General features: G+C 48.2%; 2 protein-coding genes across 3 annotated transcripts; one reads left to right on the top strand and one right to left on the bottom strand.

Annotated features, from left to right (window-relative positions):
* Window positions 1-975: 975 nt before the first annotated feature.
* On the top strand, window positions 976-12,690 carry dhx32a (DEAH (Asp-Glu-Ala-His) box polypeptide 32a). Its single transcript, XM_029248834.1, has 11 exons — window positions 976-1,698; window positions 3,386-3,579; window positions 4,907-5,279; window positions 5,855-6,091; window positions 6,441-6,534; window positions 6,862-7,011; window positions 8,744-8,935; window positions 9,041-9,181; window positions 9,645-9,835; window positions 10,651-10,841; window positions 12,120-12,690. The coding sequence occupies exons 1-11, from the start codon at window positions 1,411-1,413 to the stop codon at window positions 12,313-12,315; spliced, it is 2,247 nt and encodes a 748-aa protein (XP_029104667.1). The 5' UTR covers window positions 976-1,410; the 3' UTR covers window positions 12,316-12,690.
* An 85-nt stretch (window positions 12,691-12,775) lies between these two features.
* Window positions 12,776-16,547, bottom strand: bccip (BRCA2 and CDKN1A interacting protein). 2 transcript variants are annotated; one of them, XM_018761258.2, is made up of 7 exons: window positions 16,351-16,544; window positions 16,174-16,248; window positions 15,270-15,350; window positions 14,951-15,046; window positions 14,584-14,771; window positions 13,688-13,856; window positions 12,776-13,138 (listed from the first exon to the last, which is right to left on the bottom strand). In XM_018761258.2, the coding sequence occupies exons 1-7, from the start codon at window positions 16,471-16,473 to the stop codon at window positions 12,968-12,970; spliced, it is 903 nt and encodes a 300-aa protein (XP_018616774.2). In that variant the 5' UTR covers window positions 16,474-16,544; the 3' UTR covers window positions 12,776-12,967. The 2 variants fall into 2 exon arrangements, with proteins under 2 accessions (XP_018616774.2, XP_018616775.2); XM_018761259.2 differs by having other exon boundaries at window positions 13,056-13,199; window positions 16,351-16,547.
* Window positions 16,548-16,566: the final 19 nt, after the last annotated feature.

Here is a 16,566-nt window from a genome sequence, read left to right on the forward strand (position 1 = left end):
GCTAAATGAATAAATGTAATTGTAGGGAGCTCAACATCGTAACAGCTACAAGAATAAATGTATTTACACTGCCCTGCTCCAGTAAGTACCCTGTTACATAAATGGGTAAATAATTTCAAAGTTGATTAGCCGGCATTGTAAGCTGCCTTGAACAAACATGCCAAGCCCAATAAAGATTAATAATAAATCTCAGTGGACCCACTGCTAAAGCTCTCGGACATGCGTGGCAGTGCAGTGAGACGCCACTAGAGGTCGCTACGCGCGGACTGTCCGCGATGAGAGAACGTGTATAAATGAGTGTGTTTTCACACACGGACCAAAACACAAGTGTAAACAGTCCACCACTTCACCGCAAGGCGTTCAAAGCTGAAAAAATAACTCTTACATTATATTAAGAGCAGGAAACACAAATGTCGTGTCACCGCGATCCACTTCAAACGCGTTTGCGCGTGATATTGTCTTCTCACAAAAGGCACAGCTGCTTTGTTGTGTATTTCTGACAAACTCTTCCTTTCTTTTATTTACTTTTTACTAATATTATCAGCAATGCAGTAAAAAAAAAGGCCACGGAATATCCCGCAAGAAGGGAATTAGAATGTGTGATACTCTCTTTCTCCACGTGGCCGTACAGTACAGACGAGCGAGCTTTCGCTCCATGATGATGTGTAACATTGTCGCGCAATTCAAGAAAAGTCGTCTTTGAAGCAAAAACTGAAAAGCGCAGTTTGACTAGTTTGACACGCGGCGCTGTTTTACTGTGTACAAGTTAATAAATGGAGGAGGAGGAGGAGGAGTATATGTGATAGACACTTTTTGCTCTTATATGTCATTATATCCAAGAGGCTGGCGGCGTGAGGGAGCCGCACGTCGCACGCGCTGTCCCACGCGCTGTCGCTCCCCGTCAGCGTCAGCGTCAGCGTCAGCGTCACCCCTCCCCCCCTCCGAACGACGTCCCGCGCGGGATTATAATGGGATTAAAGGGCCACATGACCGCACCGAGGGACACAATAGTCCCGACGGCCGAGCGGGCGGGAGGGGCGCAAGCAAGTCGTGCGCTGGGAAGCGAAAGGGAAGAGCGACACATATTTATAACAACTTCTTCTTGTGTGGAGAAAATATCGGACGCTTTACTTTGGGTTTTTTTTCTTTATTCTTCTAAGAGCGCGTTTTCGTTCGGGTGCTTTAAAAGTAAAGTTTAATCGTCGGCTGCGGGGCGGGTTTTGCGTGGATGTGCGCGATTTCTAGGGTCGTGTCCCGTCTGTGGGGATGAAGAGCCCCGCGCTCCTCTCCACTAGTTAACGGAGTGCAGCTCTCTCTCTCTCTGTGTGTGTGTGTGTGTGTGTGTGTGTGTGTGTGTGTGTGTGTGTGTGTGTGAGAGAGAGAGAGAGAGTGAGCCGCGCCGCCGCCGCCATGGCCGAGTGCGCGTCGCGGGATCCGCCGTGTTCCGAAGCCGGGGTAGATGATCATGATGATGATGATGACGACGACGAAGAAGCGCTGGACGAGGTTCTCGACTTCGGGGACGAGCTGGAGCTCAATCAGTTCGATGGACTGCCTTACTCATCCAGATACTACAAGCTACTGAAAGAAAGGAAGAGCCTCCCGGTGTGGAAGGTGCGCTCCGAGTTCCTGGACGCGTTGCTCCACCATCAGGTCATCATGGTGTCCGGTGCGGCCAAGAGTGGGAAAAGTTCTCAGGTGGGTTTTCCTGCGATGGCCCTCCTCGCCTCGCCTCGGCACCTGACCTGTTAATATTCCCACCCAGGGATTTACAGAATCCATGATTCCTCAGCAGCATGTCGTGTCATGGTCGGCGTGTTGCTGGGGAGACTGGATGACAGATTTCCTAATCCGTGACAGCGCGCGGATTAACTAGGAAGGATGAAGTGCGCAAAGTTTGAGCGCGCAGACAACCTGCAAACTCCGCACCTGGGGGCTGGGCATCCGCCACTGCTTCCTCGGACAGCAATTGATCTTCAGTACATCTTTCATCTCCAAAGCAACTTCCAGTGAACTCCATGTAGTGTTACCCACCCACACACCTTATTCACCATGGTGACTTACACTGCTAGGTACACTACTTACACTGGGTGTCACATCCATACATCAGTGGAACACACACGCTCTCTCTCTGTCGCTCACACACTACGGGGGAACCTGAACAGCATGTCTTTGGACTGTGGGAGGAAACCAGAGCACCCAGAGGAAACCCACACAGACGCGGGGAGAACGTGCAAACTCCACACAGGCTGAGCGGGGATCGAACCCACGTCCTTTCGCACCACCCAGCTGATGTGAGACAGCCTTCTTCCTGCTCTGGCACTGCTCTCAAATCTTGACATTATATATGCATTATGAATCCATTTTTTTTCAGAAAACAATGTCCAACAGGTAGCTGAAGCTGTTTTTCCCGTTGCTTTACAGTTGAAAGTGGGACAGACCTGCCTTAAATGTCTCTGCCTGAACTGCAGCTGTCAGGCTTTGAAAAGGCACTAAATATAGGCTCCAGGAAGGGAGTATTACTTTACCGTCATTTTACACAGAGGCCTGTATAGTATTACTCCTGGTTATGAGTAGACCTTATTATTCAGGTCATGCAAAGTGCTTTGCTTTTATGTTCCTCTTGCAAACTTAAGTCGGGCTGCCCTGCTTGTGTCCATCAGTCCATTATTTCATTGCTCGCTCACTCCTTTTTCTATAGGCAAGCAGCCCCAGCCTGGAAGTTTGGTTTCTTTCTACTGACACGTGTTTCTGAATCAGGAGGCAGACGCTGCCCGCTCCGCAATTTCCCACAATTTAATAAAGGTGGTCAGTTGGAAACATTTTTGGAATGTTCGTCGTCATGAATTACGTGAATTGTTTCCATTTTTTTATAAGACGGAGCTCTTCGTGGTTTTTATTATGGCAATATGACCCTGGGATTAATGTTGAAATGTACAATGTGTGTTTGTTCAGAAGTATACCGTGGTGTTCAGGAAATCATGGGAAGATAAGCAGATGAGCAGCTGCTCCTCTCGCTCTCTGTGACAAGGCAGCGTTTCCAGGGCCCGCAGCCGGACGGCACAAAGGTCCAGCTGTTCACCGCACGAGATGGGTTTTAGAGAGCCTCCCGTCGATAAGCTCCCGACGCACAGAAGCTGTCATTAACCGCCGGAACGATTTTGCAGTACGGTTGCATTATGTACGTAATGAGAAGCGCTCAGCCGTGCCGCTCCTGAGAGCATTGTTCGTAATCCGCAGCAATTACATCCACTTGTTGTTTCCTCGGGAAGCGTCCGAAATTAATCTTGGAGGGGAGGGGGAGGAAAAAAAAAAAAAAAAAGGTGTTTGGGAAATATTGAAATTTTGCGTTCCGTGCCAAACTAATTTGGCTGCCGACCTCCAGATACCGGAGTGGTGCGCCGAGTACTGCCTTTCGGCGCAGTACCGGCACGGCGTGGTGGCGTGCACGCAGACGCACCGGCAGCTGGCCGTGGACCTGGCTCTGCGCGTGGCCGACGAGATGGACGTCAACATCGGACACGAAGTGGGCTACAGCATCCCCCTGGAGACCTGCTGCTCCGGAGACACCGTGCTCAGGTGCGACTTCCGAAGCGCACCTGCTGCAGACGCAGGATGCTCTCATCTTTCTTATGTTACTTTTTTTTAAAAAAAAAATTTTTTTTTTGTAAAATGTGATTCGCACGCATTATCTAGCGTACAGTGCACAAAGAATGAGGCCACCAAACGCTCCCTGGTTGCAGGAGGAGCCCTGCGCCGATCGTATGGTTTTTACGGTCCCGGTGCTTATCTGTGCTGTCGGGTATTTTGCAAAGTGCGGAACTAAGGAGCTCTGGGAAAACTGATGTGTTAGGCAAACTACCCACAGGGTTGGTACGAAAGCCTGCTCAGTCCCGTGACTGTGGGGGGTAAATACTGCGGCTTGCAGTAACCACTGGTCCCTCCCCCTCCCCCACCCCCAGCAACTTTCTTTCTGATGGAGCCATGTGTCCTAGAGAAGAATAGGCATCAAAGGGCTGTGAGGGTGCGTTGCGCAGCTGCGCACTTTTGGGGGGGGGGCCCTTCAGCCGTATGTCACCCCCCCCCCCCCCCCCCGGCACCAGTATCGGTTAGGGTCGGGGCAAAGGACAAAGAAAGCAGACACAATGGCCGAGGGGCCACAGGGAGAACAAGAAAAAGCGTATTAAAGCGCCGATCGGGCCGAGGAGCCGTTTAAATAGTCTTTGGTGATCGCAGGCTCTTCCTTGGCCGAATAAAAGCGGACACAGAGTCAGGGTGCCTGATGGGGGACACGTATCACGTTATTATTTCAAGAAATATGAAAAAATTAGCTTGTGTCTCAAATATTGCGGAGCTCAGGTCAGACCCACTGTACAGGGATTAAGGTTTGGCTGGTTCCTCCTGTTTAATTACTATATTTGTGCAGTCAGTGTCGGGTGGGTTTATTTTCTAAGGGATAATTGTTCTTTGTGCCATATGTCTAAAAAGTCCATCGCGCAACGGTGGTTTTCAAGAAATGGTACGTACGATTACGTTCTTACGATGACGTGACTTAACGGCGTCGGAGCCGCTGTATTCGGACGTGAAGGCCGCCGGTTTAAATCTCACCTGCTGTTGCAGTACCCTCGAGCTAAAAGTCAGTTTGGAGAAAAGTGCCAGCTTAAGGAGTAAATATACATTAAACCAATCAAGTCAGCGGAGGGCATTAGAAAGGCCGAGATTGGAGCACCGTCCGCTGTAGAGGACGTATATTTCGAATCGCTTCTCCCACTGCACATGCTCCTCATGTACCTTATAGAGGACATTCAGTGATTTTTTAAATTATTTCACACGCTTGGGGACATGGGTTTGGTAGTTTCCTCAATATTTCCAGAGATCTTCTTATACTCCTCCCCAATCGCCACAGGTACTGCACAGATGACGTGTTGCTCAGGGAGATGATGTCAGACCCCTTGCTGGAGCGCTACGGGGTGCTGGTGATCGACCAAGCCCACGAGCGCACCGTGAGCACGGACGTTCTGCTGGGGCTCCTCAGAGCCGTCCTGCCGCAGAGGCCCGAGCTGCGGGTAGTGGTTTTGACGGCGCCGCACGTCCCCACGAAGCTGCTCGCCCGTCTCGGCGGCGCCCCTCTGCTGCGGCTCGAGGACGCGCCCCCGGCCGAAGTGGTCTACAGCAACGGCGGCCCCAAGGACTACTTTTGTGCCGCGCTGCGCCTGGTGCTCGAGATCCACCGCTCTGAGGAGAATGGCAACATCATTGTCTTTCTGGCCTCCTCGCAGGTATAGTGAAACCACCCCTGCCACACACACACACACACACACACACACACACACACACACACAGCTTGTCCCATATGGGGTCATGGGGAACCGGAGCCTAACCCGGCAACTCAGGGCATAAAGCTGGAGGGGGAGGGGACACACCCAGGACAGGACACCAGTCCCTCACAAGGCACCCCAAGCGGGACTCGAACCCCAGACCAACCGGAGAGCAGGTGCAGGCCAATCCCGCTGCGCCACTACACCCCCCGTATTTTAGAGAGCAGCATCTGCTAAATGCGTGAATGTAAATGTGAATTCTGTTACAAAATTTGCGGGCAAATTGGGGTCCGCTGAGCTCGAGCCGAGCCGGTGTCTGCAGGGGTTTCCCGTCAGCTTAATGGGAGAAACGCCACCGGTAGGGTGCGGACGGCCCTGCTCGGGATCATCAGCCTCCGGGCGATGAACCCCTCGACTCGATACACGCGTGCTCCGCAATGCGCGCGTACACCGACGCGCTGCGTGGACGGCAGCTTGAGAGGACCGAGGATGGGGGTCACGGGTGTGAACGAGCGACCTTGTGCTCTCTTCCGCAGGAGATCGACTGTGCCCACAACATTCTTCTGCAGGAGGGTGCCGGGCTCCCCGGGAGGAGTCTGCAGGGGCTGGTGCCCGTGGCCCTGTTTCCAGGACAGGTTGGCGGGTTGCCGCTTCCTGGGGAGGAGATGGGAGGCACCAGGAGAGTCTTCCTCACCTCCAGTCACGGGGAGGATCTCTTCTGGGCCCTGGGCTCGGTTAACTTCGTCATCGACCCGGGGGTTGAGAAGAGATACGTGAGTGTGGCACGGTTTACCTTCGCTCCGTAGCTGTGCGGTGAAGTTCACCACGTGCACCGCAGCGTGTCGCAAAGTGCGCGGCACAGGAACAGGTCGCATCACCTGCCCTTCGGATGCGCGTTGCAGTTTTTCTCCTCACTCGGTTCTTTATATGGGCCATTTTTAGGTTAGCCAGTCGGTGCACAAGTCATGGATATAAACTCAAGCACAGTTAAACACTTACTGGGAAATAACTGCTGAACCAAATGAGTCATTACTGCACGTTACCCAGGGAAGGTGGTCGTTCTCGTTTTGCGGAGAGGTTTAGTCCAAAGCCCCTTAAACCAATCTCGTCTCCTCCGTCTAGGTGTACAACCCACGTATCAGAGGGAACTCCGCAGTGATGCGACCCATCAGCAAGTGCCAGGCGGAGATCCGCAAGCAGCTGATGGGATCGACAGGTGGGCTGCCCCCTTTAAGCGTTTCCGTTTAAACGTCTCCAGATCACTAAGGTCTGTCTCGTAACGTGTTTTTTTTTTTTTTTTTTTTAATTCTGCTGAATTTGACAAGCGTTTTGCGTTCTCGTTTAAATCATTTGAACAATTTCGTGAGCAATAGCCAGAAATATTATCGGAATACGTGTGTTGAATGGCACCTGTAAATCAACCTCTTGTTTAAAGTTAAATGTGGCATCCTACTGCATTTGGTTACCTGCTCCAAGTGCATTTCCCTAAGTAAGCTTGATAGACACTGGTCTCCGTGTTCATGTGCTCTCTTGTTTACCCCAGGAAAGTGTTTCTGTCTGTACTCCGAGGAGACCCCTCTGCCTGAAGAAATAACTCCCCGGATCCTGGAGTCCAACATCACATCCACCGTGCTGTTCCTGAAGAGGATGGAGATAGCGGGCCTTGGCCAGTGTGACTTCATCGACCGCCCAGGTAAGTGATCCAACCCAGATCCCGCTCTATAAATAAATGCATGCGTGTGAATGATTGAAGTGTTTCGATTTCCCGCACCGGAAAAGCAGACATTTGATTTGCGTTAGAATTTTAATGAATTCCTGAATGTCTGGACACCCTTCCGGAGGTTATTAGAAAGTGCTGTGTGATCGAACCTGTGAATTAATCATTGGAACCTTCTGACTTTGAGCCATCACTCTGTGTTTGTAGACATATTTGTCATTTCTACCTGATCTGTCTCTACCTGTATGTTGCTGGGACCTTGTGCTCTTCATTAAACTAATACAAAGGCGATGGATAGATGGATGGGTAAAAACAAACAAGCAAACTCAAAAAACAGCTTCCATCCATTCTCAGTACCTGCTTATCCAATGCAGGGTTGTGGTGGTCTGGTACCTATTCCAGAAGCATAGGCCATAAGGCAGGGTACACCCTGGACGGGATGCCGGTCTATCACAGGACCAGGCAACACACTCATTCACTCACATAAAATTTCCTTCATTGTTTTTTTTTTGAGTCGTGCGTTCACCGGAAACGCATGCCTTTGGGCTGTGGGAAGAAATCCCAGCAGACGCAGGAAGAACGTGCCAAGTCCACGCAGAGTGAACTGGACTTGAACCTACACCCAGTACTACCCGCTGTGCCACTATGCGGTGCCCTCAGATGTCTTCATAGAACAAATTTCTGTACTGTATGTGATTAGATATTCATGAAAAATAATTAACAGCACTAGTGATAAATAAGATAAAATGTTGCTGAGTCCTGGAACAGCGAAATCCCCCCCAGACTCTGTACTTGTACAGTAGTGCTTGTTTGTGGTGTTGGAGGGGAACTGGGAGGGGTCAGCGGAGGATCGCTTGGAAGCGGTGCGCGTTGCAGATGGGCCCGGATCGGTCATCTTTGGGCTCGGTGAGCCGTGCTTTACCCGAGCTGACAGCACCCCGCCGGGCGGGCGGCTCCCCGCGTGGGAAACGCCAGCGTTGCGGTTCAGCCCTCGCGTAGCCCTATGTTTGCCGTGCCGCGGAGGATGGAACGAGGAAGGCCGGCTCATTAGAGAGCCCGCCGTTTGCTTCGTCAGCCCCTTTGCCGTAACGAGCAGGAAGCAGGAATGTTTTGCTCCGAGTTTGGCCAGGGTGGTGCCGTAGTGCACGAGCTCCTTGGACGTGTGGTGCGTGCTGCTTGTCTAGGACAGTTTTACACTGGGATTTGCTGGTCGCTCTAACACTGCACATGAGTCGTGTCATTGCTGGGTGTTCCTGGGTTGTAAAGCTTCCGCTTACCACAAAACAAATGCTACCAGTACCAGGATCACCAGGAATGATGGAAGTAATTGTGCTTCTTTGGTTTTGTTCCTTGATCCAGCTGAACTTTGGAGTTATGCTTGTGTAATTCTCTCTCATTGCTAAATAAGATTATTCTTGAGAGGGAATGATGTTTTATATGTGAACATAATAGAAAGAAAAGGCTACTTCTGTAATCTGTCCTGCTCTTGAGATCCAGTTTTAGTGTCCGCTTCCAAGATGCTATGGTTCTAGAGTGTAGGTGTGAAGACTTAAGAAACGTGCGAGAGGAGTAAAACTGCATTTGGCTTTGTACGGTGGCACAGATTAATTCAAGCTGAGGTCAGGCATTGAGGGTTCGAAGCCGTTTCTGCAAGCTCAGAGCTGAGACCAGACTTATACGTGAAACGCAACCATCTTCTTCGCTGCAGATCCTGAGGGCCTCATGCAGGCTTTGGAGGAGCTGGATTACCTGGCGGCTTTGGACAACGATGGGAACCTGTCCGAGATCGGGATCATAATCTCCGAGTTCCCCCTGGACCCGCAGATGGCCAAGACCGTGTTGGCTTCCTGCGAGTTTGACTGTGTAAACGAGGTGGTGACCATAGCGGCGATGCTCACAGGCAAGCAAGCCCCGTTGACCCTCGATATCTGTAGGGTATCCAAAGCGTGTCATAAAACGGTGGTGGTGGACTTTGTGCTAATATAGTCAGTTGGGTCTCCTTCAGCCCCCGGCTGCTTCCTAGAGCCGCCCATCGGTAGCAGGCAGGAAGCCGCGCAGTGCCACCTGAAGTTCCAGCATCCCGAGGGAGATCACTTCACCCTGGTCAACATCTACAATGCCTTCAAGCGCAGCCAACGTGAGCCATGTGAGTGTTGGGTCCGGAATGGTGCCTGAGGATCATATACTACGTGAACAAATTAGACCCCGATACAGACGCCTCTTCATTGCAAGACACCTTGTTCCAGTGTGAACAGAATCTTCTAGACTATTGTAGACAACCTGGGAAATGTAGTACTGAAGGTGGACACACAACCAAAAAGCTGCTGTTTCAAATCCTCTGGGATACTGCTGTTGTACCCTTGAACCATTTAATGTGAATTTTCTCTGTATTAACCAGAAGAGTAAATGAGTCAGGTATGAAACGATATAAACCTCCTTAGTACATTAATTAAACAAATGACTCATGTTTTTGTTGCATGTGACCAGATTAGGGTAACTCCAGGTTACTATCCCACAGAATACTAATTTCACGGTTCAGTAAAGATCTGTGCAACTTGCTCACATTGCCACTTTCATTCATTTATACTTTTAATCCCCTTTTCTTGCAGATTTATGCCTTGAGAAGTGGTGTCAGGATTATTTCCTCAGTTACTCAGCCTTGCGGACGGCCGAAGCCATCAGGTCCGAGCTGATAGACATACTGAGGAGAATTGAGCTTCCCATCTCGGAGCCTTCCTTTGGGACGAAAAGCAATACCCTCAACATAAAGAGGGCTCTGCTTGCAGGATTCTTCATGCAGGTAAGGTACATGGAAATGGGAAGGGCGGTGACTCCTCATGTGCTTTTGTGGAACGTCAACAATAGGTTTTTGTTTGGCGAAAGCCGTTTTTGATCTGCCCGGGCATGTCTGGTCTGGGCTGTGATCAGATATGGGGTGGCAGTGTGTGGACTTCTGGTATTAAAAAGACCAACCGACCAACGTCAACAACCGCTTGTCCCGAGCGGGGTCGCAGCGAGCGGGAGCCTGACCCGGCAACACGGGGCGCAAGGCTGAAGAAGGAGGGGACACATCCCGGATGGGGCGCCAGTCCGTCGCAAGGCACCCCAAGCAGGGCTCGAACCCCAGACCTGCCACACAGTGGGCACCGGCCAAACCCATTGCACCCTCCTATTAAAAAGACTTCTGTCCCATATTTTTTAAGTCAATACCAAAAGACTAAGAAATACCTCTGAATTATAATTAAAAAAAGCAAAAAACTTGGTCTCCTTCACCATGACTCCTGGTTGGGGTAACTTGCTGTACCTGGTGCTCATTTTTCCTCAACAAGCCTTGTCTCACAGGCTAGGAGATGGGGCTTGGCTTTGGGTCTTATCTTCCATGCTACTGTTTGGTAGATATATGAGCTTGCTGTTCCAAAATAGGGTTACTCCTGTCTCTTAAACCCTGTCACAAGTGCTAGTTTTATATTGTGTTTAGCAAAAGTTTGCAATCGTATTTAATTTTTGGAGGGAAAATGATCCAGAGGCTACAGACACTGTTCTTTGTTAGTCCTGAAACTCCTGGTGTCCTGCACAGTTCTTCTAAGAGAACCTTGTCTTCTTGCTTGCGTCCAGATCGCGAGGGACGTGGACGGATCGGGAAACTACTTCATGCTCACACATAAGCACGTGGCGCATCTGCACCCGCTGTCCAGTTACGGCACGGAGGCGCAGAAGCTGGGGCTCCCTGAGTGGGTGCTGTTCCACGAATACAGCCTGTCTGAGAACAACCGCGTGCGCACCGTCTCGGAGATATCCCCCCAGGTGTAAGTCAGCCGCCTCGCACCCGTTCTGAATGAAAACAATAAGCTACCGCTCAGATACTTTGATGGATCTGGCTCAGATATCTCCAAAGCGTGAGAAAGTCCAGCGAAAGAGACGGTAGCTCCAGTCTTCTGTAAACATGTTTTCGTAACCCAATACATACGCACTCGTTTTAACGTGATGGCCGGGAGTTCGGTAATCCTGCATTGCAACTCTTAGCAAAAGATTAGCAGTCATAGAGCAGTGAGGGAGATTTGTGGTCTGGTGGACTGGATTTGTTTATGGACAACCGGAGAAGGTTTCCCGAATTAATGAAAGTAGGTCAGGATTCACAAGAGTGCAAGGACCGCATTCCAATTTGATGGCATAGTATAGTGTTTTTACTGGTTCTATGCACTCCTAGTTTAGTTGTAGCCAGTTGCCCATTTCTTACATTTAAGTGTAGGCAGATGCTTTATTGATAACAAAGGAAATTGCACTGGGCTACGGCAGCATGGGTACAACAAGGTATGGATGGTGTAACGAATCCGGTGCACTAGCTGTATACCGCACCCAGACAAACACAACAATGTGAGGACAGATGGCACATTGCTGATGGACAAAAGGCAGCACCAACAGCTCGGCTGGACGGGTCTGTTGCTGAAGAATCTCGGGAACCATAATACGTGCCTTGTGTGAAGTTCGGCACGTGATTTTCTTCACAGCAATGTGCAGCTAAGAGTAAAGTGCACTTTTCGTTGGCACCTGATGCTGATGATCATGACAGATGTACGTTTATGTAGCAGTCAGGCAACCAGGAAAGAAACGAGTCAGAAATGTGTTTTGAGACCATTCTTGAATGCTCATGGGGACACAGCAGTTCTGAGGGAGACAGGGAGCTCATGCCATCACATCAAGGCCAAAAGCGAGAACCTAGACACTTTACATTTCTAAGTCCACTTGTGAAATATAGCACTTGAGCTAGGCAGCATGCAGTGACATAAGAGAAGATGTGAGCCTGTATTCCTGGGCCCATGTTCCTCCGCGCACTGCAAGCTTTATCAGGTGACATCATGCGCTAGGAGAGTGCTGTTCGCTTGATTCCATATGCAGCCCTATAGGCGCCCAGCTGGTCAGTTTGTGTTTGCCAGATGGCTAGTGAAGCACTCAAACCTGGGTTCCCAGCTTAGAACTCACTGAAAATTACCAGTGCACCAGTAAAGAAACTACAGTGTATTAAAACTTTTTGGTGTGTATTATTCGTACAAAAATGACTTTTTGTTGGGTTTTCTTCTTCGAAGCTTCATTCAGATGGTGCCACAGTATTTCTTCTACAACCTGCCCTCCAGCGAGAGCAAAGACCTTCTACAGCACATCCTGGACCATACTGGGTCCATGCACTGCAAAGAAAAGAAACAGAAGACACACGCACTTGCCAGCGAACCGCATGGTGACTGCGAAGCCAGCCAATCCCACGAGCGATGCATCATACAGTGAAAGTGTTGGTGGTCCGCTGTTCCCACGGTAACACAGTATGGCGCGGCTGTCAGACAGCATTTTCTACATCAGTCTGTGTAGTAGATAAAAATTAACATTAGATATTGATCATATTTAAGGTTTATTACTAAGACTCACATAACGGGTCATGTGTGCGGATAATACAATAAGCCTTTCTCCCCCTCTCACCTTGCGTTTGGTCAATGTTCCCAAATTTGACATTTAATAGTGAAATGACTATCAAAAACAATTTGACACGCCTGTAATATATTCAGTATGTGCTTTATGGAGAAATAAATTATTTCAGTTATGCCTTGAAAGGATATGATCAACTTAAAGGATTAGGTGTGGGATTCACTAATCATTGCAATTGTGAATATTGAAGTTTACAATGCCTAGTTATAATGGTGCCACACACATAAAAATCACCTTTGAAGACAGAAATTAAGGTAGTTTAGAAATAAGAATATCTTGTCCAAGAATTTAATATTTTACATACAAACATGTGAAGTTCATAGATACTTATAATTTCAAATGACAGCCAATGGCATGAGTTCCTGCACCCTTCCCAGTTACAAGATGCTCAGTCTGTCCATAATGGGTGCCACAAAGCAAACAACGTGATGGGCTTCTTCAATTGTGCATCCAAATTTCACACAGTCAGGTACTCCTTGAGTTTTTCCATAATGGTGCCCATCCGGTCCGTGGGGATTAACATCACTGTGCGGAATGGCTTCATGGGGACGTCGTCGAAAGACCAGCGTCCACCCAGACAGGAGTCGGCCTCTTCCTGGACCGAGTAGTTGAACTTCAGGGTGGATTGCTGCAATTGCAAGACTCCATTTAGGTTCTTATTACTTTAGTCCCGTAGGTGAACAATGATTCTGTAATGTGAAAAATCAGATTTCAAAAAAATATAATTTTATGGCCAATACGTTTGGTAACATGAGGATGGGCATAATATTGGAATAGAGAAAATTTTTTCGCTTATGATCTTGTATCAGACCAGAAGAACCCATTTCTGTTACAACTTAGACAATGACCCCCCCCCCGATGGGTGTAATGCAGGAAAGCTAACTGATGGAGGGGGATGTCTTTCCTGACAGTAACCAGGAGGCTGTAAACACATAGCTAGGTTGGAGAGGGGTGCTCCCAGCAGCCAAGTCCTCCTGGTAAAGTGTGGCAGAAGAGCACCAATAATGTTCCGATGTTGCAAAATTCATAGTTGTATGTGCTGAACTACTCAAACAGGGTTTTGAAACGGAACATGGAATAAACACATTGTCATAGAAAAATGTTAAAGCAAGAAAAGACAAAGGGCTGACATCCAAATGGAACACTGTGAGGTGCAGCGTACTCAGTGCGAGAGTACCTCGCAGAAGAACTCTTCCTCGGCGTTGGAGAACATCAGTTCCTCCTCTTGTTTTCCAGCTTTCTTGGAACTGCTCTTCTTGGCTGCCATGCAGGTCTTGCTGATCATGAGGAAGTAGTGGCACTTCCCGCTGGGCTTATTGGTCCTCTGGGCTTCAGCTATTTCCTCTCTGTATTAAACGACATTGTTGGGAGCAGGAGGTATGCATGACTTAAGGACATGGTCTTGTTACTGGAGGGCTGTTGGTTGAGGACCCATTTCCATCTCCTGCTGTTATTACCCTTGACCAAGGTGATTACCACTGTAGTGCTCCAGTAAAATAGCAAGCCATATAAATGGTTACATTACTGTATGTTGCTTTAGATAAGTGTGCGCTATGCAACACGATAAGTGAGCAAATGGAAAAACAAGATCTCATTTTATAAACACTTCGAAGAGCTTTTTCAGAACCTACATGCAAGGAGGCCCAGCTGTCAGGGCCTGACCTAATTCTATGGGGCATGGTTGCATAAACAGATTACAAGTCCACGTGACCACATGAGCGCTGAATGCTGAAGCACACTGAATAAACACCAGAACTGGGCAGATAATAGCGTGCAAGCTAAAATAATGAAACAACGGGGGATGTTATTACAACTATCATAATGATAATGCCACTTTGGAGGATTTTGTTGAAGGACTGCGCTACATTGTTACATCTGATTAAATCTGAGTGTGTCAGCATCCCATCATTCAGATCAACTACAGCATCTTCTCTGGAGGGAAAGGTTCAGAAGCTCAACATTCTCATGACTATATCTGAATATATATTAATATCTATATATGTTCACCTGCAGTGAATGCATTCAGATGAAGGGAGGGAAACTAATTATGTTAGGGCAGATGAGTGCTCTCACCGCAGCTGCTTGTACAGTGGCAGGGCGATTTGTGGTGGCACGTTGATAAAGCGCTCACACAGCAGCAAGCCCACTGGTCTGTCAGTGTTGTTCAGGAGCTTCTCCAGCTCTTCTGTGACACTTTGGGCACACACCTTCTCACACTGGCTCAGGAGAAGCTCCTTCACCTGCTCCACACATGGAACACCCTGATGGAACACAGAGGCCATTCATTTAGCAGTGAGCTACAGAAAACTAACTCAAAAATACAGCAGTACTCACCGAGCTACACTTAACACTGTACAGGACTACACTGGATTGTTGGATACAAAAAAAAAAAAAAAAAAAAATTCTACCATTTCATGAAGCAAATTTTTTTCCACCATACCTTTCTTTCAGTGAGGTTGACCAAGCTGATGAATCCAAAAACTTCATCTGGATCATCATCATCATCATCATCACTGTCCTCTGGTATCTCTGCTTGCTGAGGGAAAATGCGTAAATAATGAGACAGCAAAGCCCGGGTAACACATTTTCTACCGTTTCGGTTAATCAGCTGTACAGCAACAAGCTCAACTAGAAAACTAAAACATGATAATTAGTGTTCTCACCCTGAAATCACACAAACACCAAATTCTCTTAAAAACGAATCAATGTGACAATCTCGAATCTCAAACCCAGCACATACTGTGAATTGGTAATCATACCTTGACCACACTGCCAATATGGTTCTGCTGTATGATGATATCAGCCAGCTCTGAAACATCAACGCTGGCCTTCAGAAACAGCTGTTAAAATAAAGAATACATAATTGGGTTAAGGATGGTTTCACTAGTTCAACAAATCAACTAAAACACAATAGGGCAAGTACCTTGCTCAAGGGTACTGCAGCTGGAGGTGGGATTCAAACCTTGGGGTCCAAAGGCAGCAGCTCTAACCACAACACTACCAGCTGCTGCCAACTAAAACACAATAATAATACTGTTTTAGTCTATGTAAAAGAAAATATCTCCCAACCACATAACTTCTCCCAGCACAAATTATTTTGTCAACACTTCTGACTGACGGTTGCCACCCTAGAACAAGCGCAACATCTAAATAATATTTCAAAACAGCTAGTGAACGCAATATGTTGTGTTAAAACAGACAAAGCTTTTTAAAACAGAAAAATTAATTCAATAAAGTAAAATACCAAACGCTAATACTTCCGACATTTAGACGCAAAGCATTCTGGGATAACCGACACACCAACTTTATTAAACTCCCCACCTGAATGGGCACATGATTCCCCGCAATATGAAAACAGCTAATAGAAAGTTATGGAATTTGGGTCATCCAAATTGTCTATTAAAATGAAAATTTTATGAATTTTATGATGAAAATCTAAGCGAATTTCCGTTGTACATCACACTTTTAGAGATGTGAAGCCGGGGCAGCTGAGCTGGTAGCGTCGCGGGTTCGAATCCCACCTCAAGCTCGAGAACCTGAGAGTACTTTACCTTTTTGTTCCAGTAGAATTATTATTATAAACCGGAAAATTGTAACTAAATAAGTCGCTTTGAGTGCGTCAGCTAATCATGAATATGTCACTGTTAGCATGGACTTACTCACCTGTTGCAGCAGTTTCCTTATCCCACTGAAATGGTTGTCCGAGATGGTGTGGGCCTCGAAATCCACAGTTACCTCCTGTACAGAACACGACACGTCGCATCAACAGTGAAAAACAACTCATTTATAACTACCAACTAGCTACGTACAGCCAAGGCCGGAGGCTTTTCGGGAACTTACTTCGTTGATGTCCTCCTCAGACTCCTCGCTCTCCTCGTCGAACTCCTCTGTCGAAGACTCCCCGTCTCCCTCCTCCGGATTCTCCCCAAGTCCCACAGCTCGCCGCTTCGCCGATGAAGCCATGCTGCCTAACACACGCGACACGCGTAGCGCGGCACGGAGGGCAAAGGTCACAATGACGACAAACCCTGTAACTGAGAACGTTTGTCCGCCATA

Source organism: Scleropages formosus, chromosome 24, assembly GCF_900964775.1.
Source record: "Scleropages formosus chromosome 24, fSclFor1.1, whole genome shotgun sequence".
Classification (NCBI taxonomy): domain Eukaryota; kingdom Metazoa; phylum Chordata; class Actinopteri; order Osteoglossiformes; family Osteoglossidae; genus Scleropages; species Scleropages formosus.